Source organism: Tiliqua scincoides, chromosome 3, assembly GCF_035046505.1.
Source record: "Tiliqua scincoides isolate rTilSci1 chromosome 3, rTilSci1.hap2, whole genome shotgun sequence".
NCBI classification, from domain to species: Eukaryota; Metazoa; Chordata; class Lepidosauria; order Squamata; family Scincidae; genus Tiliqua; species Tiliqua scincoides.
Window position 1 is genome coordinate 20,914,366 of NC_089823.1, and position 23,898 is coordinate 20,938,263.

The 23,898-nt window shown below is 43.7% G+C and overlaps 1 protein-coding gene across 1 annotated transcript in view; it reads left to right on the top strand.

Moving 5' to 3' along the window:
* The window catches only part of DDX10 (DEAD-box helicase 10), a 211,051-nt gene that overhangs the window by 32,815 nt on the left and 154,338 nt on the right, over window positions 1–23,898 (top strand). Inside the window, exons 10-12 of the mRNA XM_066620001.1 lie at window positions 3,306–3,407; window positions 10,617–10,704; window positions 22,709–22,797. Coding sequence (XP_066476098.1) covers window positions 3,306–3,407; window positions 10,617–10,704; window positions 22,709–22,797 — 279 coding nt within the window. The remainder of the gene's footprint in view (window positions 1–3,305; window positions 3,408–10,616; window positions 10,705–22,708; window positions 22,798–23,898) is intronic.

The window sequence follows — 23,898 nt, forward strand, 5'->3', positions numbered from 1 at the left end:
CCATAAGGAGCCATGGTTGATGAACTACATTTTCACTTAGTTTGTCTGTCTGTAGCTCCCTGTTTGGTGGATACTTGATGTTCAGCCTGAGTTTGTTGCTGTATCTTACTTGAAATTATGGTTACAGACTGAGATTTGTTTCACTGCGTATGTTGTTCAGATCAAGCAGTGCAAGGATCAAGCTATGGGCTTTCACTGTAAGGCAGTGGTCCCCAATTGTACCTCTGTCACCCTGCCTTCCATACTGCAAGCATGGAGCTCAGCAACCAGACGTAAGTGGCAATGACATCACTGCCACTTTTGGGTTCCAAGCACCCAATATGATGCGGCAAATGGAAATAAAAAGCTCATGGTGGGACGGGTGGGCTTTTCATGCAGCGAAAACCTCACACACAGAGGTCTTGCATGCCAAGCTGAGCCTCTCCTCCACTACTGTCACCATCGCATCAGGTGCTCACTGTTGGGTTGTAAGTGTCCCATGCCGTTCCTGCATGTTCTCTGTGTCACCCAAGGAAGCTTTGCCTCCCAATTTGGGAACCTCTGACTATGAGGATATGGCCTTTTCAACTCTTTTTTTTTTTTTTTAAAGCAACCAGGTTGCCAAGAGGCAGCCTGAAGCTTGCTATGAGATGCTAAGCTTATAGCAACCTCGTTTAAGGAAAAATCTTCACTTGGGTAAGTCTTAAAATCATGTTAATGGGTGTGTGTGTGTGGGGGGGCCACTATCTTCAGATAAGTGAAACTGAGCATATGGTGCCCCCCTGTACTCTAAGCAGAGTTGTTGCAGTAGCTTTTGGTAGTGCAAGCCTCTGCTTGTGCAGAAACAACTACAAGAGAGAGCAGAACATTTGGTCCAGAATCCCTCACCTCACAATGGCCAGCCAGATGCTTGTGGGCATCCCAGGGGCAACATCTGTCTCCTACTGTGGCTTTCCAGCAATTAGTATTTAGTGGCAGGCTCTCAACGAACTTAGAGATTCTATATAGCCATCATGACTAAACAGCCTTTTGATAGACTACCTCTTCCTACTGCATGTATTTGTTGTCTAATTTTTAAAGCCCTCTAAGCTGGTGGCCATCATCGTGTCCTGTGGCAGTGGATTCCATAAGTTAATTAGGCATGGATAGGATCTAGGGCAGGGGTGCTCAATAGGTGAATCGCGATCTACCGGTAGATCGCGAGGCAAAATGAGTAGATCGCGGAGTGCCAACCCCCCCCCTTTCAGGTGCCTCTGGGAGGAAACGCCGGGAGTAAGGCCCATTGTACTCAATGGGGCTTACTCCCAGGTAAGTGTGGCTAGGATTGCAGCCTTATAGCCTAATCCTAGGCATGTCTACTCAGGAGTAAGTCCTGTTATACTCAGTGGGGCTCAAGGTACACCAACATACATTGTACACATAAATGTTATATGTTATGATGGCGCGAACATTGTAAAAAAAACTCTGGTAGATCTCCGGGCCTTGCTGGGTTTCAAAGTAGCTCTCGAGCCAAAAAAGTGTGAGCACCCCTGATCTAGGGCAATCCCCAAGGGAGTGGGGAAAGATTCTCAGCATGTTTTGAAGGTCTACCATTGAATTCAAAGCTTAAATTGTCCCCACCCCCTCCAAAAGCAAATGTTGAAAGAATATTTTTAGTTCTTTTAGTGATAGTATATTTAGTTTTTTTAGTGATAGTTTGCTATCAACATAGGACAAACCATAATAGTCCCCCCCCATTTTAATTTTTTTTTTTCCAGTGGAAAAAGTTGTATCTTTGGTACACAGGTCCATTAAACCTACTAAGGGTAACTCTCTAACAATACTGTGTGTTCAGAACCAAGTGAGTTGGCCAGAGTTAATAGCTCTCCTAAGTAATAAGCACATGTAGGCTGAAATGAGTTCAAGGCCCGCAGTGCCCAATAGATCCATAATACCTACATATTGGACATTGGTCCACCACTGCTGGGCAAATTGACCGATTAAAACCATCTCGCTGCTCTGATCAGGTCCTTCAAAACTTTAATAGCCAATTATGTGTCGTAAACACTGCTGTAGTCTCAGCCCATTTACACTTGGTAAATGCTTTATTTATTGAAGTGCTGCAGCATCCTAAGTGCTCAGAACAGGATTTCCCTTATGAAATAAACAATTTCTGGTTAACTGAGGCAATACGATAGAGACAATTTTAGTCTTGCCTGTGAATATACTAATATGTGCAATACTTTAAAACCGTTGGCGGTTAACTGTCTTCCCTTTACTTGATAGGATAATTACATATATGGATTTACATAAAGGTAAACGTCAGTAATGACAGTGTCACAAATGATTTTGGATTTTTATTTTTAAGAAATGTTAACTATAGAGTTTGTGTGTGTGGGGGGGGGGGGAGCAGACCAAAAAACATACCTAAAGACAGGCTGAGAGATTCTAACAAAGCTGAAATTAATTTGAGAATTTCCAGCTTCAAGCAAAGGCTCCAGGAATACAAACTGGCCTTGCTTGTCCTTTTGGAAATATTTTCACATATTCCATGGCCAACCATATTGGTTTCTGCCTTTCCATTGGATCATTCCAGCGACGTGGAGAGGGGGGATTTGCTGCATGGGTAACAGCCTATCCTCCATTCCATGGCCATTATTTGTACTATAACATTAATGATACTACAACATCATCACCACTTTGTAAACGACTTTTTTTTGTTAAAAGGCAATATATAAATATTGAATAGTACTAATATATTTATACAGTCTGACTTCAGCATCTCTGGGGGTTCCGTTCCTGGAACCCCTGTGGATGCCAAAATCTGAGGATAGTGGGATCTGAGGGTGGACTCATACAGGACCTCCAGATGCAACATCTTCATGCACATTCTTCTGTGGGCCTCAGAAAGCCTCCCAGATGTGACTGGAGAACACTTTTGGTTGCATCTGAACCTTTAGTGAGTTAAATCTGCAGGTCTCAAAGCCACAAATAAGGAGGGTGGACCTATTTTATAAAGTTGGTTAGGCAACTGGAGGTCAAGGCACACAGTTCTCCAAAGAGCTCAGGGCACTATACATACCTCCTTCCCTTTCTTTATCCTCATAGTAATCCTGTGTGGTAGGTAAGGCTGAGAGAAATGAACTGTCCCAGGGTCACTTGGCAAACTTCATGGCTGACTGGGATTTGAATCCAGGTCTTCCTGTTCCTTATCCAACATATACTGAACAAGCTGAGACTGGACTAAACAGCTGAACATTAAGGGAGTACCCTGAGAAGTGTTAATATTTATTTACCATGTGAAAATGTGATCATCTTTTTTTTTTTTTTGTATACTTCTTGCTTAGGTACAAAGAAGGTGGAGAAGCTCTACTCGTACTGCTTCCTTCAGAAGAAAATGGCATGATTCAGCAGTTGTCACAGAAGAAAGTTCCTATCAACAACATCAAGTAAATTATTTAGTTTTGTTTTTTCATAATTCAGTCAATCTCTTTCTCAAACTGGCTTCCCTGCCCCCTTTCAGTCTCCATGGAAGAGACTGTTCCCCTTAAGGCAGCCATTTTCAGCCATTGCGCCATGGCATACTGGTGTGCCGCAAGTGGTCCGTAGGTGTGCCACAGGAATTTGGGGAAGGTAATTTATTAGTAGGGCCAGTGGGGGATGTGAGCCCCCCCACTGGCAGCATGGTGTGCCTTGCCAATTGTCAAAAACCCGGTGGTGTGCATTGACAATTTTCGTGCCTTGTCAGTGTGCCCTGAGATGGAAAAAGTTGAAAATCGCTGCCTTAAGGTAAGCAGTAGTATGGCTGTGAGCCTCCCAGTCAGGCTTTGGGCAGCAAGGAACTTAGCAACCCAGAAGGTTGGTGATAATGTGATGATGTCATCGCCAGACTTCCAGAGGTAGCGTTGCGGTGAGTCGTTGCCAAAGGGGTCTGCAGACTGGCATGGACCCCTTAGAGAGGACAGTGGTTATAATACAGCAATTCATAAATTGTGTTATATCAGAGAATGGTTAATGTGCTGTGATCGATTACGGCTCCCGTGAGCCTGTTTGTGCAAAAGTTTCTGCTTTAAACTTGCCTTCTTCCCATCAGCCCATCAACCTTCCCTTCCTCTTTCTGAACTGGTTTGTTTATTTACTTACAAATTTATACCCCACTTTATCTTCTTGATAGGAATTCAAAGCAGCTTTCAAAAATCATAAAAATATAAACATTAAAATCTCCTAAAAATGGTAGACAACCTAAAAATCTTATTAAAAGCCAAGAGCAAGGGGGGGAAAATCCTAAAAACCAGCCACAAACAATAGAAAGGCAGGCCCATGTTCTGCCCTGTCTCTTCACAAGATGTGATTGGAGCCCCCTAAGGAGACTTTCAATTGTATCTCTGCTTGAGTCATTGCTCTGGGCTTGCCTTCATCTAGTCAGGAAAACCTATACACCTGCATCTATACAGGTGCTACCTATTTATCCACGGAGTTTTTATCTGTAGATTTATCTCAATGGGGGGAACTGAAAGTAGAATACACCTTTGCCTCCTTTGTCCTTGTGTCTCGGTCTGTTTCAAGACAGCATAAAACACTGCAAAAAGGCTTCGACTGGCACAGGCAGGGAAATAGCCCTGGAGCCATGGAAGAGGTTTCCCTTTTGAAGGAACAGTAAGACTCTTGGAGCTCCTGAACCAGCAAAGAGACTGAAGAGGGGAAGGGGGGGAACCTCTGTAGCCAGAACACATGTAGCAGAGTGGAGCGCTCCTGCTCTCTCCCACACATACACAGGAGCAGGTGCAGTAGTAACAGAGGGGATTGCTTTAAAAACCCAAGGAGTGTTTGCCAAATTCTCCCCCCTTCAGACTGAGATGCTGCAGTGCTCCAGCCTACAGACACAAAACAGCCCAGCAAGCAAGTCTTCCCAGCAAGCCAAAGCATGAGATTTAGGCTACACTCTGATCCACACTTTCCTGGGAGTAAGCCCCATTGACTAGAATGGGACTTACTTCTCAGTAGGCAGGCCTAGGAAAAGGCTCAGAGGCTACATCTCCACACTTTCCTGGGAATAAGCCCCATTGACTAGAATGGGACTTATTTCTTAGTAGGCAGACCTAGGATTAGGCTCTGAGGCTACAGTCCAATCCACACTTTCCTGGGAGTAAGCTCCATTGACTACAATGGGGCTTACTTCTGAGTAGAAATGCATAGGACTGGACTCTTAAAAACTCTACATCCCACCTGTGAAAGAAGCGGGGACAGCTGGCAACAGGGAGGGCTGAGTACTGAGCGGAGGAGAGGGAGGTGAAGGAGCGGAGGGGGAGGTGATTGAGAACCGCTGCCTTAGTTTCCTTCCATCCCCAAGTGTCAGTCTGTAGTGTATTTGCATAACTCTATGCAATTTGTGTAAAACACGTCATTTCTGGGTCTGATTTAGCACAACACGTTTTTTCCTAATCGCGGTGGGTCAGGGAACGGAACTCACGCTCATAAAAAGGCTCCACCTGCATAGTAAATCATGCAGAAAAACAAAGAGGGTTACTTTAAGGTAGAATCTTACTTTGAATGTACTCTAAAAACAAACCTTTTGGGTGTAAAGTGTGCCTCCAGTTGTAATTGCGAAGGGGGTCATGCCTTGCAGCTATTGGAGGTTTGGGAAACACTGAAAAAATCATTTCTGTGGAGCTGTATTAAAATGTTAATCTGCAATATGGTGATGTTGTCTGTAGCATTACTGATTTTAGCCCTTTTCCTCTAAGGGAAGTTCAACTGATTGGAGCAATAGTCTCCTTTCTTTGTTCGTAATGACATCTGTTTTATACCTTCATGCATACAAACCTAATTACCATTTGGTGCCTAATATCTCAGTCACTCAATATGCACTGAAATTGGTTCACATGCTCCGCTGAAGTAGCTGTTGGCTCCAGTAATGCTGTTTACAGTACTGTTTTAAATCATGAATGATAAAGTGGGGATGCAGTAAAGCTTTCAATCCCTTGTAAATGACCCTTTTTCTTGTTTTCTTAACAGCATATGACTCGCAAGTCATTTAAATAGCAGAGCCGTTGTTTATTGGTGAAATGAGCTCGTTTTGTAGTGGGGCTGATGAGCCACAACAAAACCATTTTTGTACCTTGGAGCATTGCATCCAAATTCCACCTAGAACTATCTCATTACTTCTGTCCTACTCCACTTACATTTCCTGCTTACAAGAGTAAAAGAGTCTGAAAAGAGGTCCATTCCTTTAATGTATTCTGACCGTACTGAGGTCAGGGTTGGATGTATTTTCTCCATTGGCTTGTATTCCTACTTCAGCATTCCCTACAGCAGTGATTTTCTATCTTTTTCATCTCGTGGCACACTGACAAGGCACTAAAATTGTCAAGGCACACCGTCAGATTTTTGACAATTATCAAGGCACACCATGCTGCCTGTGTGGGGCTCACATCCCCATTGGCCCTACTAATAAATGATCTTCCCCCAAATTCCTGTGGCACACCTGTGGACCACTTGCAGCACACTAGTGTGCCATGGCACAGTGGTTGAAAATGGCTGCTCTAGAGAAAGCAGATCTTGCCACGATTACCCCTACAATCCTGATCACATCCTGATTAGATTATTGCAGTGAACTTTACATGGGCTACCCCAAACCACTCAGAAGCTTCATCTGGTGTGAACCATGATGTTTCTGAACCAGGAGCTGAGGGGGCAAGCCAGAGATGAAACCAAGGGTCAGGACAAGCCAGGAAGTCTATTGTTGGTCAAACAATAGGGGGATGACAAACTGCACCTGCTGGAATTCCGTCTTCTACACAATTGTTAAAGGTCCAGGAGAACTAAAGTTGAAAGGTTGACCACTCTTGCAATAGTATCTTGCATTCAGAAGTAACCTGCAATAGTCATCCTCCCTTCCCAATTTAAACAGTGCAGGGGTGTGTGTGTGTGTGGTCTTGTCTGTCAAAGTAGTCAAATTGACTCTTTTGTAGTCAACTCATTCCAGTGCTGTTCTAACAGGATATTCTATCTAATTCACCTGAAATCTTTCTCTGTGTCATTTAAAACCATGACTTCTTGTTCCATCTGCAGCATGAAGGGTGATAGTTTCTTTCCCGCTTCTTTCTGGTAGTTTTCCAAACATTGCTAAGGATATTGGTGTCTTCCCTTCTGCTGCCCGCATAAATCAATATTGTTTTTTCCTCTCGAGGCCGAACATACATAGTTTATTTTAGCTTCCTAGGTTTAGCACTGTGATTCCTTTTGTTGTCTTCACAGCTCTGTCCTGACTCTTGTCCAGTTTGCCAATATCTTCTGAGATATGTGGTGGCCAGAATGCCTGTCAGCATGCTGATCAGGTCATACTAGTGCTGAATAAAGTGGTATTACTGTTTCCCAGTCTTGGCAGCTATTCTTTAGCTAGCCAATAAACCTTTCTTAAAAATGACATTGGCCTTTTCAACTACAGCAACTCGTTGCTGACTCATGTCCCAATTTGTTTATGCACTGTCACTACTGAATCTTTTAGGCCCAAATCCTAACCAGCTTTCCAGCACTGACATGGTGGTGTCAATGGGACATGTACTACATCCTGCGGTTTGGTGGCACTTATCGAGACCTCTTAAAAGTAAGGGAATATTTGTTCCCTTAGCTCAGAGCTGCATTGTCCTTATGTTGGTGCTGGAAAGTGGGCTAGGATTGCACCCTTAGTTGCTTAAACCAGCCATTCTCAACCTTTTTTGGGCTCCCCTTAGCTTCTCTTCTCAGGTTCCAGGTCCCCCCCTTCCCATCAAATAAGGATACAACATGAACAGCTAACATGACATTGTTTGTTTTCAGTTTTCAGTCTTAGGCCCCCTTCAAATGTGCCAGGGCACTCCAGGGGGCCAGATGGCTTCCATTGAGAATGGCTGGCTTAGGCAGTTTTTGTTTTCCTTTTCTATGTTCTTAATTATTAAACTTGCAGAATTTCATGGTGGTGGTGTCTTCTCCCAAGTTTATGAAGACATTGGGAGTACTGTTTGGGTAGGGGTTGCCCAAAATCATTGAGTGACTGTGCCGTGGCCTGTATATGATGTATCTAAGGGAGAGATTTGTCCAAATTTGGTTGGTTGATCTCGGTTTGTAGTAAAGCTGTAGTAAAGTTGACCCACTTATTTAATTTACTGTACCTGCATTTTCCACAAAGATCCCAGTGTGGTTTACAATGGTTCCCAAATGGTCTCCATCTAGGCAGTGTAGGTGGCCTAGCTACAGTGTTATCATTGCATCACATGCCCCAGACCGTTCTTTGACCCACACAGGTGCACATGGGTTGTGAGTGCTCGTGCACCTCACACAGTGGCAGTGCTTTTTGAAGGACTCTGGTGGGGAGGCCTCCCCACCCACCACACGTCCCTGAACCCATGTCATTTTGAGGAAGGTTCTCCCCTTCCCACAACAGTTGTCTCTGTCTCATCTTGTCTCAAGTACAAGATTAGTGCTTATTTTAACTGAAAACTGAAAGATAATTTTACCTGGACTGCTCTGTAGCCACATGGAAGCAAATACTTCCACAGTAGGGCAACTTGATGTTGACACAGGTTTGTCGTAGGTTGAACAACTTTGTGTTTGCAAGTCACAGTATCTGCATCTTGAAAGCAGTGCAACATAGCAGGGGAGGGTTTGGGTTTTGCTTCCCTCTGCTGTACATTGCTTTTGGTGGGGGGAAAAGTAGACCTCCCCACAGTTTTCTAGGTAAACAAAACAAGCACATTTTCAACAAACACACAGTTGTCCCCAACATCTACTTTGGCCTTCTGTGTTCTCTTTATCTGTGAAATCACAGTTCAATAGAAATGCCTCAGGCTCTGGAACTTCCCAGAGAGATTCTTATTTAAGCTCAAAACAGAAAAAAAAAGTCTTTTACGGGGTTTTCTCTCCTGTGAGGTGCTGTGTCAAAGTGAAGTATTATTGCTGTATATTTTACTCCTCTCTTCAGTATGAGCTCAATTTTCCACCTTTTTATAAGCTCAAGAAGCAATTTAATGTTAATTGTGTAGCTTTACCTTGAAAAATCGTTGCCTCTTCCAGTTTAAACTCTTCTCTGGATAAAAGACCTGAGCCTCTGTTTGCATCCCCTGCATTATTCATTTGAGGAGAATGGTCGTCATGCCTGACATGATTTTCAGCTGAATCTTGTTCAGAGGAGCAGGGGCCTGTGTCCATTTTAAAATAATACAGAGAAATGAAAAAGTGCTCCTGTGAATTTGATAGAGTTTTGCAGTCCTTTTAAGAAAATGTAAAAACTGTGTGTATGTGTGGTTTCTTTCTACCCCAGAATCAACCCTGAAAGTTGCAATTAATTCCACAAAAATAATTTTTCAGGGTTTACTGGTCGCCACATCTTATTATAGTAAGGGGTTGATTAAAGAACCTAAATGCTGGTACTGTAATTCAGTGAATGAGACATTGACACATATGATGTGGCCTTGTTCCTTGATGTAGTTTTTTGGGGAGAAGCGGTTGTTAATTGTATTAGGGCTCAATCCTAACCAATTTTCCAGCAGCGAGGTAAGGGCAATGCAACTCTGAGGTAAGAGAACAAACATTGCCTTATTGATTGATTTGATTTGTAATCCGCCTTTCTCCATGGAGAGCACCCAAGGCGGCTAACAATGTTTAAAAGTCATAAATTATCGAGGAGGCCTCCATGACTGCCCCCCCCAACTGCAGGATCCAGCACATACCCCACTGGCACAGCTATGCCAGTGCTGGAAAGTTGGTTAGGATTGCACCCTTAATGCTGTACTGAGACAACCATTGATAATGGCTGGTGCCTATGTCCTTGTGAATTATTTACCTGTTTTGTGGAAGTTAATGGCATGACAGCAAAAATGAACTCTCAGTGCTCTTACTGGAGCGAGAAGACCTACTGTATATTAAAATGTTGGAAGGATAAGTGTTCTCCCCCCGCACTATTACTCAATAGATTAAGGACCTTCTAATTTTATCAACATCTGAATGGCTTACAGACGACAATTACAAACTGACATATTTTTGAATAGTTGGAAGCCTTTCTTAGATGTATATGTGTAGTGTATTCATTGTTTATATAGCATAGTTTAATAGCAGCTATTTTCAACCTTTTTCATCTCAGAGCACACTGACAAGGTGATAAAATTGTCAAGGCACACCATCAGCTTTTTGGTAATTGACAAGGCACACCATGCTGCTGGTGGGGGAGTCACATCACCCCGTGGCCCTAATAATAAATGACCCTCCCCCAAATTTTGTGGCACACCTGCGGACCATTCATGGCACACCACTCGCAGTTGAAAATTGCTGGTTTATAGTTGGCAACCTTCATTCTCAAAAGACTATGGTATCGTGCTCTGAATGGTGGTTCTGGAACAGAGTCTAGTTTATAGTATAGGTTTATAGTATAGTATAGTAGGTTTATAGTATAGTATAGTGTGTGTGTGTGTGTGTGTGTGTGTATAGTATAGGTTTATAGTATAGGTTTATAGTATAGGTTGCTGAAATAGTATAGTAGGATTTTTTTGCATTTTTAAATATATACAATGTATCTATTTTTAATTAGCATTATTTTTCTTTTTGTTGTTGCTTTGTGTTTTGCTTGCATTATTTTGTTTCAATGTATTTTCCCCCTTCTTTTCCATTGGGAAAAAAAAAAAAAGAATCAACCCTGAAAAGCTTGTGGACATCCAGAAGAAGTTGGAATCCTTTTTAGCTCAAGATCAAGAACTGAAAGAGAGAGCACAAAGGGTGAGTTGAGTATTAGTCCGTAATGGTGGTGTTGGTGGTATCTCTTTTGAAAGAAGTAAATTTAGACTACAGTCCTATGTACACTTGCATGGAGATAAGCCCTAGTGAGCCAATAGGATTTACTTCTGCTACAGTGTAATCCTATGCACATTCTCACATATTAATAACTTTCCTCTTTTGGGAGCCTTGACAAATAACTGTTCTCTTTTTCACAGGGTCAAATGACAATCAGAGGTCTCCCTGAGGTATAGGAACTTTTGTTCCCTTATGTCCGGGTAGGCCCCCTGATCGCCTGTGGCTCTCTCAGACCTGTGCCAACGATATAGACCTGTTTTTCCTCCTGTTCTTCTGCCAAACTGCCCAGTTACTCTCCTCCCCCCTCTGCTGCCTGTTTAATGCAGTACACTGGCCATGCTCCTCCAATGCTGCCCCATTTTGCAGTGGCGGCTCGGATCTATTCACTGATGGTGCGTTACCTGTGCTGTTGCAGACCCATTTACGCAGACCCATTTACGACAGCAGGACATAGTCCAACTAGACTTGGACTGTTAATGGGGATCGTAGCTAATGGGGTTTAGAACATGTGTCTTCCCAGTTCTAGTTTGTCACTTCAACCACTGCACCATGCTGGCTCTCTAAAGATAGCTTGCTGTGAGGCGTGTGGTATCGCAGACATTCACAGAAATAAACTTTTCTGCTTTGGCTCTTCAGTCTAGAAAATTAGGATAATGATGATGATTGTGATGGCTGGGATACAGATACATCGGCTTGGGTCAGGACAACTTACACATGTAATATAGTAATATGAAAATAATTCTGCCTTTGTGATAAATGCCAGATTGCTCATTTGATTGAAAGCCCAGTATTCATGGCCTTATTGTAATTTAATATGGGCAACGGGTGCCTCCTTCATAATGCAGACTTTCCAAGATTCCCTTTCAGCCAGGAGTGCCTTGACGCATCTTGTAATAGCTTGTAGTTGCACGTTGTCAGTTTTGCCAGCTAGGTCAGGGCTATGAAGCTACAACGGGAAAGTGTGAAGAAAGGAGCAGACTATCGAACACTTTGGCTTAGTCTGAGAAAAGCTATAAACTTTTTCCATTTTTAACAGTTTTTTTGCAATAGCTTTTTAAGGCACTCTCTTAAAAAAGAGAGATAAAATTAAATTGAGTGGAGTGAAATAATCTTGGAGTTTCAAGATGCTGATGGAATGAGTTCAAACAAGGGCTTTTGTCACAGCTGACAGATCTTGTGATGAACCTGCCCTGTAAATCCAATTTTTACTGCTATATTTAAAACCATTTTTTTTGCATGATTCCAGTGTAAAATTACAGTCTGCTTCTTTTCCATTGAGTACAGCTTGCAGTCAGTTTCAAAATGTTTAAATGAAAGGGGAAAAGGGGGGGGAGTATTTAACTTATCCATAGGGGCTTAGAGATGGCCTTGGCATAGATAATATCCACGTAGAGACTTATCCTAAGCAACTTTCCAGCACCTGTGCAGCCACAATGCAGCCCCTTGGTGAAGGAACAAGCATCCCCTTACCTTGAGGAGGCCTCCATGACTGCCACCCCACCGCAGGAGGCAGCACATACCCAGTTGGCATCAGTGCTAGAAAATTGGATAGGATTGGGCTCTTAGCCATTCGCTGCAGTCTGGACCACACTGATGGCTCCTTCCATTTTTCTCAGCTTCAAAGAGGCCCGATCTGGTTGCAATCCTGCAAGTCCCCTGATGTCCATGCTGAAAGTTGTGAAGTTCAACTGGATGATGTTGATAATGTTATTTTGTTCATTGCCCCTTGTTTTGCACGGACAGTCTATTGGCATTTTGCAAGTTGTAGGAGTCTGTTGAAGTATAACATCTAGAAATAACATCTAGCAGGGTGGTTAGTCTGCTGCAGCAAAAGCAAAAACAAGAGCCACCTGTGGACTGCAACCCACTTCATCTGATGCATGAAATGCTATCTTCAGTTGGCAGAGGTGTGTGTATGTGAGTGAGAGAGAGGAGAATTTGGTATTTGTGTACTACTGTTAGCTTATGGAGCCATGCTTTAACAGTCATGCTTGGTAAAATCCCTTTGGTTATAGCTAGTTATTGTGCCAATTTAGCCACAAGAGCAAACCATGGTTTGTGATTATGAGCATGAGCCTTCCAAAGCCTTGGGCCTGCATGCTTCTCCCACCCCTTTGCATGTGAGAAGAGAATGAATGCTTTAGCTGTTGGTACTAAATCCTGGTTTGATATCCTGGCTTGTTAGCTAGCGGTGGTTTGAACAAATAAAACAAGAAAATGCAGTTAATGTAAAAAAGGAATGTATCAATCCTCTCCCCTTGCTCAGGAAGAGGAGGGGCAACATGTGTGTCTGAAGCTTGCGTACAACCGAATCTGGTTTAAGCCTTGCAACTCCTTAGAGACAGACTCCTGTTTCATTTCAAGCAGATACTCATACAAAAGATTGGAAACTGGAGAAGATTTAGTAACTATAAACTTGTGCCTGGAATCTTTAGAACAATTTAGAACAAGATGCATTGTTCTTCAGCTAGGCTGCTATCAAATCTGGCACCCAAAGTGAGTTCTGGTGCAGGATGGGACAGTAACTGGGAGAACAAAGAAGCCCGAAAGCATATGCCTGAAGAATGATTTAAATCCCAGTTCATAACTGATTTTATGTATGGTGCAGACCTAACATCTGGTGTCCCTTAACCATAAACAAGGGCTTGAGAGTAAATCACATGCCTTCTCTGGAACAAACCTCTATAATCTGCCTTGGCTGTGGTTGAAATGCAACTACACAAATAGGAATGATTACTCCTTAGCCATTGTCTGAAGCTGGCTAAAGAATCTTGGCTAAACAGAGAACCTGTTTAGCTTTAGCCATGTTTAACATCAGTACTAAGGTGGTCTTTAATTACCATTAAGTCAATTCTGCCCAATACTACCATTAAGTCAATTCTGCCCAATACTGCATATACGCAACAGGGATCAAATGCATACACCTGTGGCCTGGACAAAAATAGGTTAAGGTGGGAGGTGAAGGAAAGAGCAGTCTTGCGCTGGGCTAGCTCCAGTGCTGGGCCCATGGTAAGGGCTCACAAATATGCCTTACAAATTTGCGACAGTTTATACCAGTGGTGAGCCAGCACGCACAGGTCTGGATCGGCCCCTAAGAAAGGTCTGACGTTACAGCTGTACCAGTCCAACAGAGGAATGACACTGTACTATCTTGATCTCAGATGTTTTCCCCCAAATGGGTTGGCTCTGCTGTATCTATGGTAGCCTTAGCATGTATCCATCACTTTGTCATCAAACCCTGAGGCGCTGTTAGAGATATTGTGGTGGAATAGCCAAATTGAATTTTTAATTCAATCAAGTTTTATTGCCTCAACTTTGGTTATCGCAGCAACTTTTAAAGGAAGCAGCACGTTGTTTATGTTAAAAAACAAGAGCATCAACACTGAATATCAAATGCACCAAGCTACTGAAGTATAAATGGTTTGGATTTTTATTTTATTAGTGGTGCAGCATTTAGTTGACAATATCGATGTACTGAGCTGAATTCATACTTGGTACCAATGTTTTTGATAATGCTAATGAACTTTTAAATGCAACCCAGATCTGTACCTATCAAGTACCTTATACCAGGGGTCTCCAAACCTTTCGGTTTGAGGGCCGCTTCATATATTTTACATGTTTGGGGGCCGAAAAAAATCAATTTTATGTTAATTAATACATTTAAATCGATGCATAAGTTTTACTTGGCTCTTGTTTATAATTAGCATGATATGATTTTACAAATACCAAGCTTTCCACCCCACCTCAGATATTACCACATTCCCAGGTGGACTCATCAACAGGTTGCTGGTATTTTGCTACCCAGTGAGCTTTGTTAACTTTTTTTGTTAAGTGGGAAATAAATAAAACAACAGTGTCAGGACATACACCCCTAGTTTGATTTTAACGTTTTGGGGTTTCTTTTGCCATATGAGCTGTGGTCCCACCTCTTCGCCCTCTCCCTTTGCGCTTTGGGCATCTCCTGGTTGGTGCATGAGGCTCAAAGCCTACATCTCAAATGCTACTCAAAGGCTTTGAGTCAAAGGTAAAGGGGAATTTTTTCTCACTAAGGTGAAGCATCGGCTGATAGACTCTGCCTCCTTTTCAGCTGCTGGTGGTGGTGAGAGGCAGCACTTTGGCAGGACGAGGGTGAGCGCTGTCCTGGCTATGACCAGGAGGACCTGTTGGGAGGCCAGGGGGGTGGGCATGATGGTGGAGAAGCGCTGAATGTTCTCGCCTGCAGCAACCTGCTGGTGTGCTGGGTAACCACAGAACCTTGTGTCAGGGAGATGCTTCAGGGGATCCCCGCAAGTGCAGAGCCTTCTGGGGTGATCTGTGGAACTGTCTTCCCTGTGCAAGGCTGTGCAGTTACTCAGCACGTCAGGAGTTTGCTGCATGCTGTAATGTTAAGGCTTCCCCGCCACCATGCTGTGGGCCAGGTAAAGTCTTCCAGTGGGCCAGATGTGGCCCTGAGAGTGTAGTTTGGAGACCCCTTCCTTACAATTATCTAGCCAGATCTTATATAAATAATAGCGGCCCTTCTCAGAAGTCTTTCCCCTTCTTTCAGTTTGAATCCTTTATTCGGAATTGAACTGGGGTCCTTAAGCTGAAACATGAATTCCACCATCATGGTATAACCTCCTCTTGTATGATGTCCAAGGCTCCAGGGACAGTTGCCTGTCACTATGGGGAAAGAATATAAACTGAAAGGAAGCGTACTATTTGACTTCTTAACTGTTGAATTCATTCTTTTTGGGCGAAGTAATGCTATTGAAACATGTATGCTCGACTAAATGCCAATTTTTGAATACTGACTTCCATTTTAGCCCCCTGTCTGTCTGTCTGCTACCAGCATTCATATGTACAAGGAAAACCTGCAACTTTGTTCTGTGGTTATTATTATTATTATTAACAGTATTTATATACCGCTTTTCAACTAAAAGTTCACAAAGCGGTTTACAGAGAAAAATCAAATAACTAAATGGCTCCCTGTCCCAAAAGGGCTCACAATCTAAAAAAATGCAAATGAATCCCAGCAGACAGCCACTAGAACAGACAGTGCTAGGGTGAGGTGGGCCTGTTACTCTCCCCCTGCTAAAAAAAGGAGCACCCACTTGAAAAAGTGCCTCTTACCCAATTAGCAGGGGTTTTCTATAGATTCTGTGGGGAGGGTGACTAGGATGGTGATGGGCTGGAAACCATGTCTTATGAGAATAGTTTGAAGGAGTTGGGCATGCTTAGTTTGGGGGTGATGTGATAACGGTCTGTAAATATCTGGGGAGCTGTCATGTGGAAGATGGAGCAGATTTGTTTTTGGTTGCTCTAGGGCAGGGGTGTCAAACATAAGGCCCAGGGGCCAGATGCGGCCCTCGAAAGCTTTTTATCCGGCCCTCAGGCTCTCAGCTTCTAAGCAGTGCTGAGGTGTTACTGCTGAAAGTACACTCCACATGAAAATTGGGCTGTCCCTTATCTTGAAATATGATCAAGATTTGCATGTTTTCTCCTCTGTCGTTTGCAGCTAAGTGAGTAAAAGTGTTTATTTGTGGTTATGACATGTTTAATGACCTCACTTTCTGTCTAATGACATCACTTTCGACCCTCAGCGGACATGATGAATGCTATTCGGCCCTCTGTACGAAATAAGTTTGACACCCCTGCCCTAGGGAGTAGGATCAAATGGACTTAAGAGCGCAATCCTAACCAACTTTCCAGCACTGAGGTTAAGGGCAGTGCAGCTCCAAGGTAAGGGAACAAACATTCCCTTACCTTGAGGAGGCCTCTGTGAGTGCCACCAAACTGCAGGATGCAGAACACACCCCATTGGCACAGCTATACCAGTGCTGGAAAGTTGGTTAGGATCTGGACCTAAATGATTAAATGTTAGGAAGAACTTCCTCATGGTATAGCAGTTTAGCAGTGGAACAGCCTCCCTCAAAATGTGGTAGACTCTCCATCACTGGAGATCTTTAACCTATTTCTGCCCAGCCCGCAGGTGTATACATTTGGTTCCTGTTGCATATATGCAACGTTGAGCAGAAATGGCTTAAGCAGAGGTTTTGGGTAGCCATCAGTTGGGAATGTTGTAGTAGTGGACAGCCTGCAGTATCAGGGAGTTGAACTTGAGGATCTTGCATATCCCTTTCAACCCAATAGTTCCATATAGCAGTATCTGTTGCTGGTGTATAGTTGAAGTATGTGGGTTTTTGTTTTTTCTACTACTACTTGACAATACCCACCATACATTTTTGAAGCTTTGTGCCAGTATTGCAAGTTGTCAGGTATCCTCCTTGTTGTTTGCCCTTTCTGTAAAGAAGCATGTAACAGCTCCAGATACTGGTGATTATGTAAAAACAAAACTGCAAGACTTTAATTGGGTCACAATGCAAAATATGAACATTTGGGTGCATTATTTGTCTGTGGCTTAAATTAAAGAGTGTGAGTGAGAGCGCGAGCAGGAAGGAGTGAAGGTAAATAACTATAACTGAATGACTCACCTGAATGTTTTAAGATTGAAAAAACTTAATGAATGGTGATAGTTTTTTTTTTTTTTTCCAGTAATGATTTCCAAATAGCAGAAAAACAAATGAGAATTCCATAAGATGAATCTGCAAAAGTGTTTTTCTCTCTCTTAATCAATTACAGAACAGTAAACAGTGTGATTTAATGAACGATACACTTGAGTTACCAGCCAAACAAAAGGGCAAACAGCAGCAGCAGGTTATTCTGTTTTATAGAAGTTATTTTCCAGTGTTTTATTGCAGTCTGGGCAACATGAAACTACGAGCAAAATCTGTTACTACAGTTGTTGGTTGTTTCAGAGGACGGGTTTTAAGGGCAAAAGTATCCCACATGGCAAGTTCTATTAGTTGTTTCAAAATGGTTTTCAAGGATACAGGAAATAGCTTCAGTCTTAAAATACATAGAAGAGAGAATGTTATTTAGAAGGCAAAGGAAGAAACTTGCTATAAGGCCAGTAAGCGTATGTTGGAGATTGGTGCTAATATGAAATAACTAGAAGTACTAAAGAAGCTTCAGAATATCAAAACTAGATCCTGTGTGACCACTTTACAAGTGGGTGTTCCACTGATTTCAATGGGACTTACTCGCTAGTATGCGCAGGACTGCAGCTATAGTCAAATTACTGGATTGTCTGGTGATCTTAATTGTATTTGAAGAATCTGGTTCAGTGGTTCTCAAACATTTTAGCACCGGGACCCGCTTTTTAGAATGATAATCTGTCAGGACCCACTGGGGGTAATGTCATTAGCCTGTTATGGCTGGAAGTGACAACATTAAGCAGGAAAACTGTTAACACCCCCCATACAACAAAAGTCAAGTCAAATTAATCATGGAAGTAAATCGCCGCAGATACTCGCCCACGTCGACCCCACAGATAAGTCGAGGGCAGGCTTTGAACCAACAATCATGGAATTTTCTATGACCCTCGGATAAGTCGGGGGGGGGGGGTTTAAACTTAGGGGGGTGTCTGACTATAGTTTTGTCTGATTTTACCCAAGGCCAGATCCTGAAAAATAACCTACCACTAATTGTTACCTAAGAACTGCAGTCTCTAATTTATTAAAAACATAGTGAAAGATCATAAGATACATTTTTATTCTTTTTAAATTCTAGTCTTCACCACCTTTTTGTAAGCACTATCAGAGTAAGTGCACTGTAAACAACATACCAATAGAACAGTGGTTCCCAACCTGGTATCCATGTACTACTAGGGACACTCAACAGGACCTTTAGCAGTACTTGAAAAGGAATGGCAGAAAAAGGCAGGCCAGAAAAAGGCAGCTCCAGAATGCCCTGCAAGGCAGGAATGCCTTGCAAGGATCAGCAAGGCAGGAAGGGAAGTAGCTAGTTGGCTGTGAAAGCCCCACCAATAGCTAGTTTTTGGTCATCAATTCATGTATGAACTAGGATTGAAAACCAGCACAGTAAAAAAGCTGAAACATAATAGGGAAAGTGATCAATCAGCCAGAATTTCTCAGCATACTTCTGGTGCAAAACAGTGCAAAGACAGAGCCTTCTGTTCCTCAAACAGATAAAAAGAGAAAACACTGTGATGAATACATGAAGTCTGGATTTTCATAGAGAGGGAAATGAGGGCTTGTATTATTACATTTTGCTAATATGAAGGGTACAATTTATGGAAATGGGCTGCCAAGGGATATGCAAGTGAAAAAGGTTGGGAACCACTGCAGGAGAACCAGGAATCAAATCCACCTTTAAGGTGGAGATGAGGAGAACCATGAATCAAAGACACCTTTAAGGTGTCTGGTGTGTTAAGCCAGAAGCTCTACATACAACATACAACCCATAACGCATAACTGAGAGTGTGCAATTCAATTCACAGCAGAGAGATGAGATATTTGCAACCCTTTTTACTCAGAAGTAGATCCACTGCTTTCCATGGGTGTTATTCTTAAGTCATGGTGCACTGAATTGTAGCCTGGGAAGGAGGGTCCCATCCTGGTGTTTCAAAAAACAGACCTGCTTTGCAAGCATTTGCCAAGCAGAACCAGAACCAGGCTGCAGCGGAAGGAAGGAGAATAAAAGGTTAACTTTGGCTGGAATGTCCCTGGAAAGTAACTATAGCAACTAAGGAGGTGCCTGCCTGAGCTGAGCAACAGCTCAGCTGAGAAACAAACTTTTCAGAGTTGAAAGGCTCTGCCCTCTGATTGACCCGGAGACAAGGGGAAGTGATAATTGGAGCTTGATTACTTGGCAAAAATTTCACTTACTATGTAAAAGTTTGTAGTAAGTTTAAAAATTTATTTAAAATAAAGAAGAACCCTGCTAACTCTCCAAAGCAGGGGTGTTCAAACTTTTTGGCAGGAGGGCCACATCATTTCTCTGACACTGTCTGGGGCCGGAAGTAAAATCTGAATAAATTTACATAAATGAATATATTAGTGATGGAACTTACATGAATGAATGAAGGTCTTGCAATAGCTCAAGGCCTATAAAAAGCCTTGCAAAAAGCGAACCCAGTGTTTCCATCGCCTCCGCTGCTGCATCACAGATGTCAAACAGCAATCAGCCCTTGTTGCACAGTTCATGTGAGAGGTCAGTCACCCTCATGCTGACAACAGTTGTGTCGGTCCAGCACAGGCTCTAGCAAATCTCCGGAGGGCCAGAAGCTCAATGGAGACTGGGAGTTCCCTGTGGGCCGAATTGGGAATCCCCAAGGGCCCTGTGGCCCCCGGGATTGGGTTTGGGCACCCCTGCTTCAAAGCATTGCTGATCTGTTTTTTTAAAAAATTCCCAAGCATCCCAAAGGCTGCAATCCTACTCACATTTATCATGGAGTAAGCCCCATTGACTATCATTGTTAAAAGCATATAAAAGCATTGTTTAAAAGCACCTGTGGAGGTGGTGCAAGTCAGAGGAGAGCGGAGTGACTTGAAGCCACTCCGTTCTCTCTGGGGATGGGTGTTGGGATCTGGCATAACCGCTGGGTCCCAGCCCCACCCCTAGCTCCCCGCGTGCCTGCCCCCGGGGCCACCCATTGCCCGCTCTCCCCCTGCCCAGAAATGCCTCCCTCCTGCCTCCTCCACGCCCCCCCACACCTACCTTCGCCTACCTGCGCTGACACAAGCGGCGATGAGGAAGCCGCTGCGGAGGCTTCTGCTGACCTCCATGTGTCGGCAAATCTAGATGTGCCGACGCAGCTTCCTCCCATGGAGGCGCAAACATGCTTTACAGCATGTTTGCGATCCTCCCGGGGCACTTATGCCATTCTAAGCACCGGTTAGGATTGCGCCTTTAGTTGATGAATCAACTCGGGATTTTTCTTATAAAATGAGATTCTTCCAGGATTTTTTCCTTCCCGTTTGAACAAAACATGGTTGTAGTTTTGCTGATTAAAAAAGCTAATACTGTATTGATTTGGCATAATAAACTAGAATAGAGCATACGGTGACTACCGACTATGGTGACCAAGTGAGGGCTGTGGGTAGCAGAATCTAGGTGTGATTTCCTGCTCAAGGTCCTGGAGGTCAGAGGCTTGAACTGGCACCAGTGGAGACTGAAGCAGAAAGTATTGCTCTATTGATCAGGCAAGGCAGAAGACCAGGTTGCTAGTAGTACTACCAGGTCTGGCCTATTCAGTGGTTTTCAACTGCCTGCCAGTCATGAGGGTGGACGTTGTAAGTTCCTACTCCTTTCTGCATCTAAAGTGGGCACTGATGGATAAAGCACTTGCGCTCCATGATAGCTCACTTGTTTAAGTCCTGCCTCAATCCATCATTTTCCTGGGTTCTAAGAGTCCCTCATGTTTGGTTTGTAACTTTTTCATGTTTAAGCTTATATTCTTGCAATTTACAATTTTGTTTTTAATAGGTAGATATAACTGTTTGAGAAAAGTTTGGAAATTGTGCTCTCGACAAATGCTCAAGATACTTAACAGGAATAATTGGGGGAAAAATAATCTCTTGCAATAGGAAGAAGGTGCTATGATCTACTTCAGCGGTTCTCAAACTCGCAGGGAGTTTGGGAACCGCAATAAGTCCATGTGGGGGAGCAGGGAAGGTAACAGGGGCGAGGGGAAGACAGTGACGCAATCCCCAGGATTGCGTTGCTGAGGAGGCTTCAGGGACTGGCATACACTTACCAGTCCCTGCAGCAGCCTCCTAGGGGTGCGGGGAGCCCTGCACGACTGTCTGCAGGGCTCCCCAACCTTCAGAAAGTGAAAGCGGAGCGATTGTGCCCCGTCTCTGGTTTGCAGTTGCAAACTGGAAGTGGAGGATGACTGCTTCACTTTCACTTTCTAAGACATGGAGAGCTCTACAGAGGGTTACACAGGGTTCCTTGCACCCCCGGGAGGCTGCAGCAGGGACTCGTAAATGCATGACAGTCCTTGCAGCCCCCTTAGCAACACAATCCTGGGGATCGTGTCACTGCTTCCCCCCTGCCCCTTAAGGGGGCAGAGTCCAGGGTCCATAAGCTGGGATATCATGATGCCCTGGTTTGAGAAGCCCTGATCTACTTGTTTTGAATGAAACGCATAGTTCCCTGGTGGAGACGGGCATTCCTGACTGATGGGAATGTCCCTCGTCACTCAACGTAGGCAGGCCAACCCAAAAGGAGGGGGTGGAGCTCCCTGTGCTCCGGGACTGGACCCAGATCGTTCCTGCCTCGCGCACAGGCTGGTTGCCCTCTTTGGAGCTCTCCCGCACAGTGCTTCTTTTCCTCCTCCTCCTTTCTTTCACGCCTTTTCTCCGACCCCTCCTCCTGGGGCTTGTTGGCAGGGGCGGTGGGAAGTTATCTGGAATGGGCAGACATGTTCCTCCTGGTGGTACTTGCTGCCTGCCTCCTTGTCTTGCCACTCTGAGGTCCCTGGAACTCCACAGCCACGTGCCCGCTCCCAGGGACACAAGCAGAGGCTTGTTTTTTTGGCACGCCTGGTCCGCGCCTCTCAGAGGTGGTGGCAGGGAGGGTCCTCTGATACAAGCTCTTAATCCAGCCTCCCTGACTTGGGTGCCTCATGCATACCCAGATTAGCCAAATCACTGGGGAGGGCTGGACCCTCTCATAAGGCACCCGAGACTCCTGCTGCCCTCTCATCCCTGGGGAGCACAGAGAGCATATCATGCAATGGCTAGAGGGACTGATAGATTCCTGGCTGGCTGCACATGGCTCTGCTTCACAGCCACAGCAGTCCTCTAGCACCAAGGGTAAGGGCAAGGCTAAATGCCCCAGACCTCCTACCTCCCCCCTCCCTTGGCCCCGAAGGGTTCTGACCTTTCCACTGCCTCAGACTCTGATGCCCCCAGGTGCAAGAAGAACCTCAATAGGTAATATTGAAATGCATAGTTTTCATTTCCTTAAACTTTTTAGGTAAGTTTGGACCCAATCCTGTCCTGTTTTAGTTGCCTGTTTTAGATGTCAAAATACCTCGCTTTGCTGTTCAAACAAAATGCTTCTTTTTTGTTCTTTGTAGTGTTTTGTTTCCTATCTGCGATCTGTCTTCCTGATGAAGAACAAAGAAGTGTTTGATGTTTTCAAGTTGCCGATAGCCGACTATGCCCTGTAAGTGCGATTATCTCTAATCATTACAAATGCTAAATATGCTCAGTAGAAAACTGCTCTATTTTTGATCCTTTTTGAATTGTGCAAGCCCGTGTTTACTCTCCATTTCCAATTAGAAATGAAAACATTCTTTTTGAAATGTGGGGTGTGTATGTGAATTTATGTGATTCACTCACATAAAAATATTTTTCGTAAATAAACAAATATGGCATGCTAGAGAAACATCAATACATAGAGCATCAGTACAGTACTCCTGTGCTGTCTTTAACTCTTAATATTATGAACAACAATTCTAAGCAGGAGAGAGTGGAGAATAGGATCTATTAATAGTTCCCTGGGTGATCTGTTAATCAGTTAATCAGTAAGTGTTTCTGACTCCCAATAGTTTAACTACTGCAATTTTACTTGCTGTTTTTAAAACCTAAGAAAACCCTTCTGCCACATCTGATCTTGCGCTGATTATTTAGTTCTTGGGGCCAAAACACGCATCACATTAAATCTGTAATTAACACACGTACTTAAACACTAGAAGTGGACTGGAAGTTTCCCTGTTTTGATAGAAGGGGGTGGAGGAATAATCCCTTTTGAGAGTGTGCTAGGCAGACAAAGGTTTTAGAAACACTTTTCTCTGACTTACACAGTTTTCTCACTGAAGATCCCCCCATGGTAGATGGCTATTTGTAGACAAAGCTGTTCTTTGCTGTGAATAGTAGCATGAAGAAGTTGCATCAAGGCTTTTTTTTAAAAAAAACTGAAGCTGTGACTCTAAGGGTGCAATCCTAACCCCTTATGTCAGTGCTTTCCAGCACTGGCATAGCGGTGCCAATGGGACATGTGCTGCATCCTGCAGTTGGGTGTCACTCATGGAGGCCTCCTCAAAGTAAGGGAATGTTTGTCCCCTTACCTCAGAGCTGCATTGCCCTTATGTCAGTGCTTTCCAGCACTGACATAAGGGATTAGGATTGTGCCCTAAAGCTGTAGTCCAGCACAATTTACGTGGGAGCAAGTGGTTTTATTTCTACATAGCCATTTCAAGGCCAGCCAGACACTGATAGCAAGGAGGCCCGACTGCTCTTGCAGCTGAGGCAGTAACTACTGCAC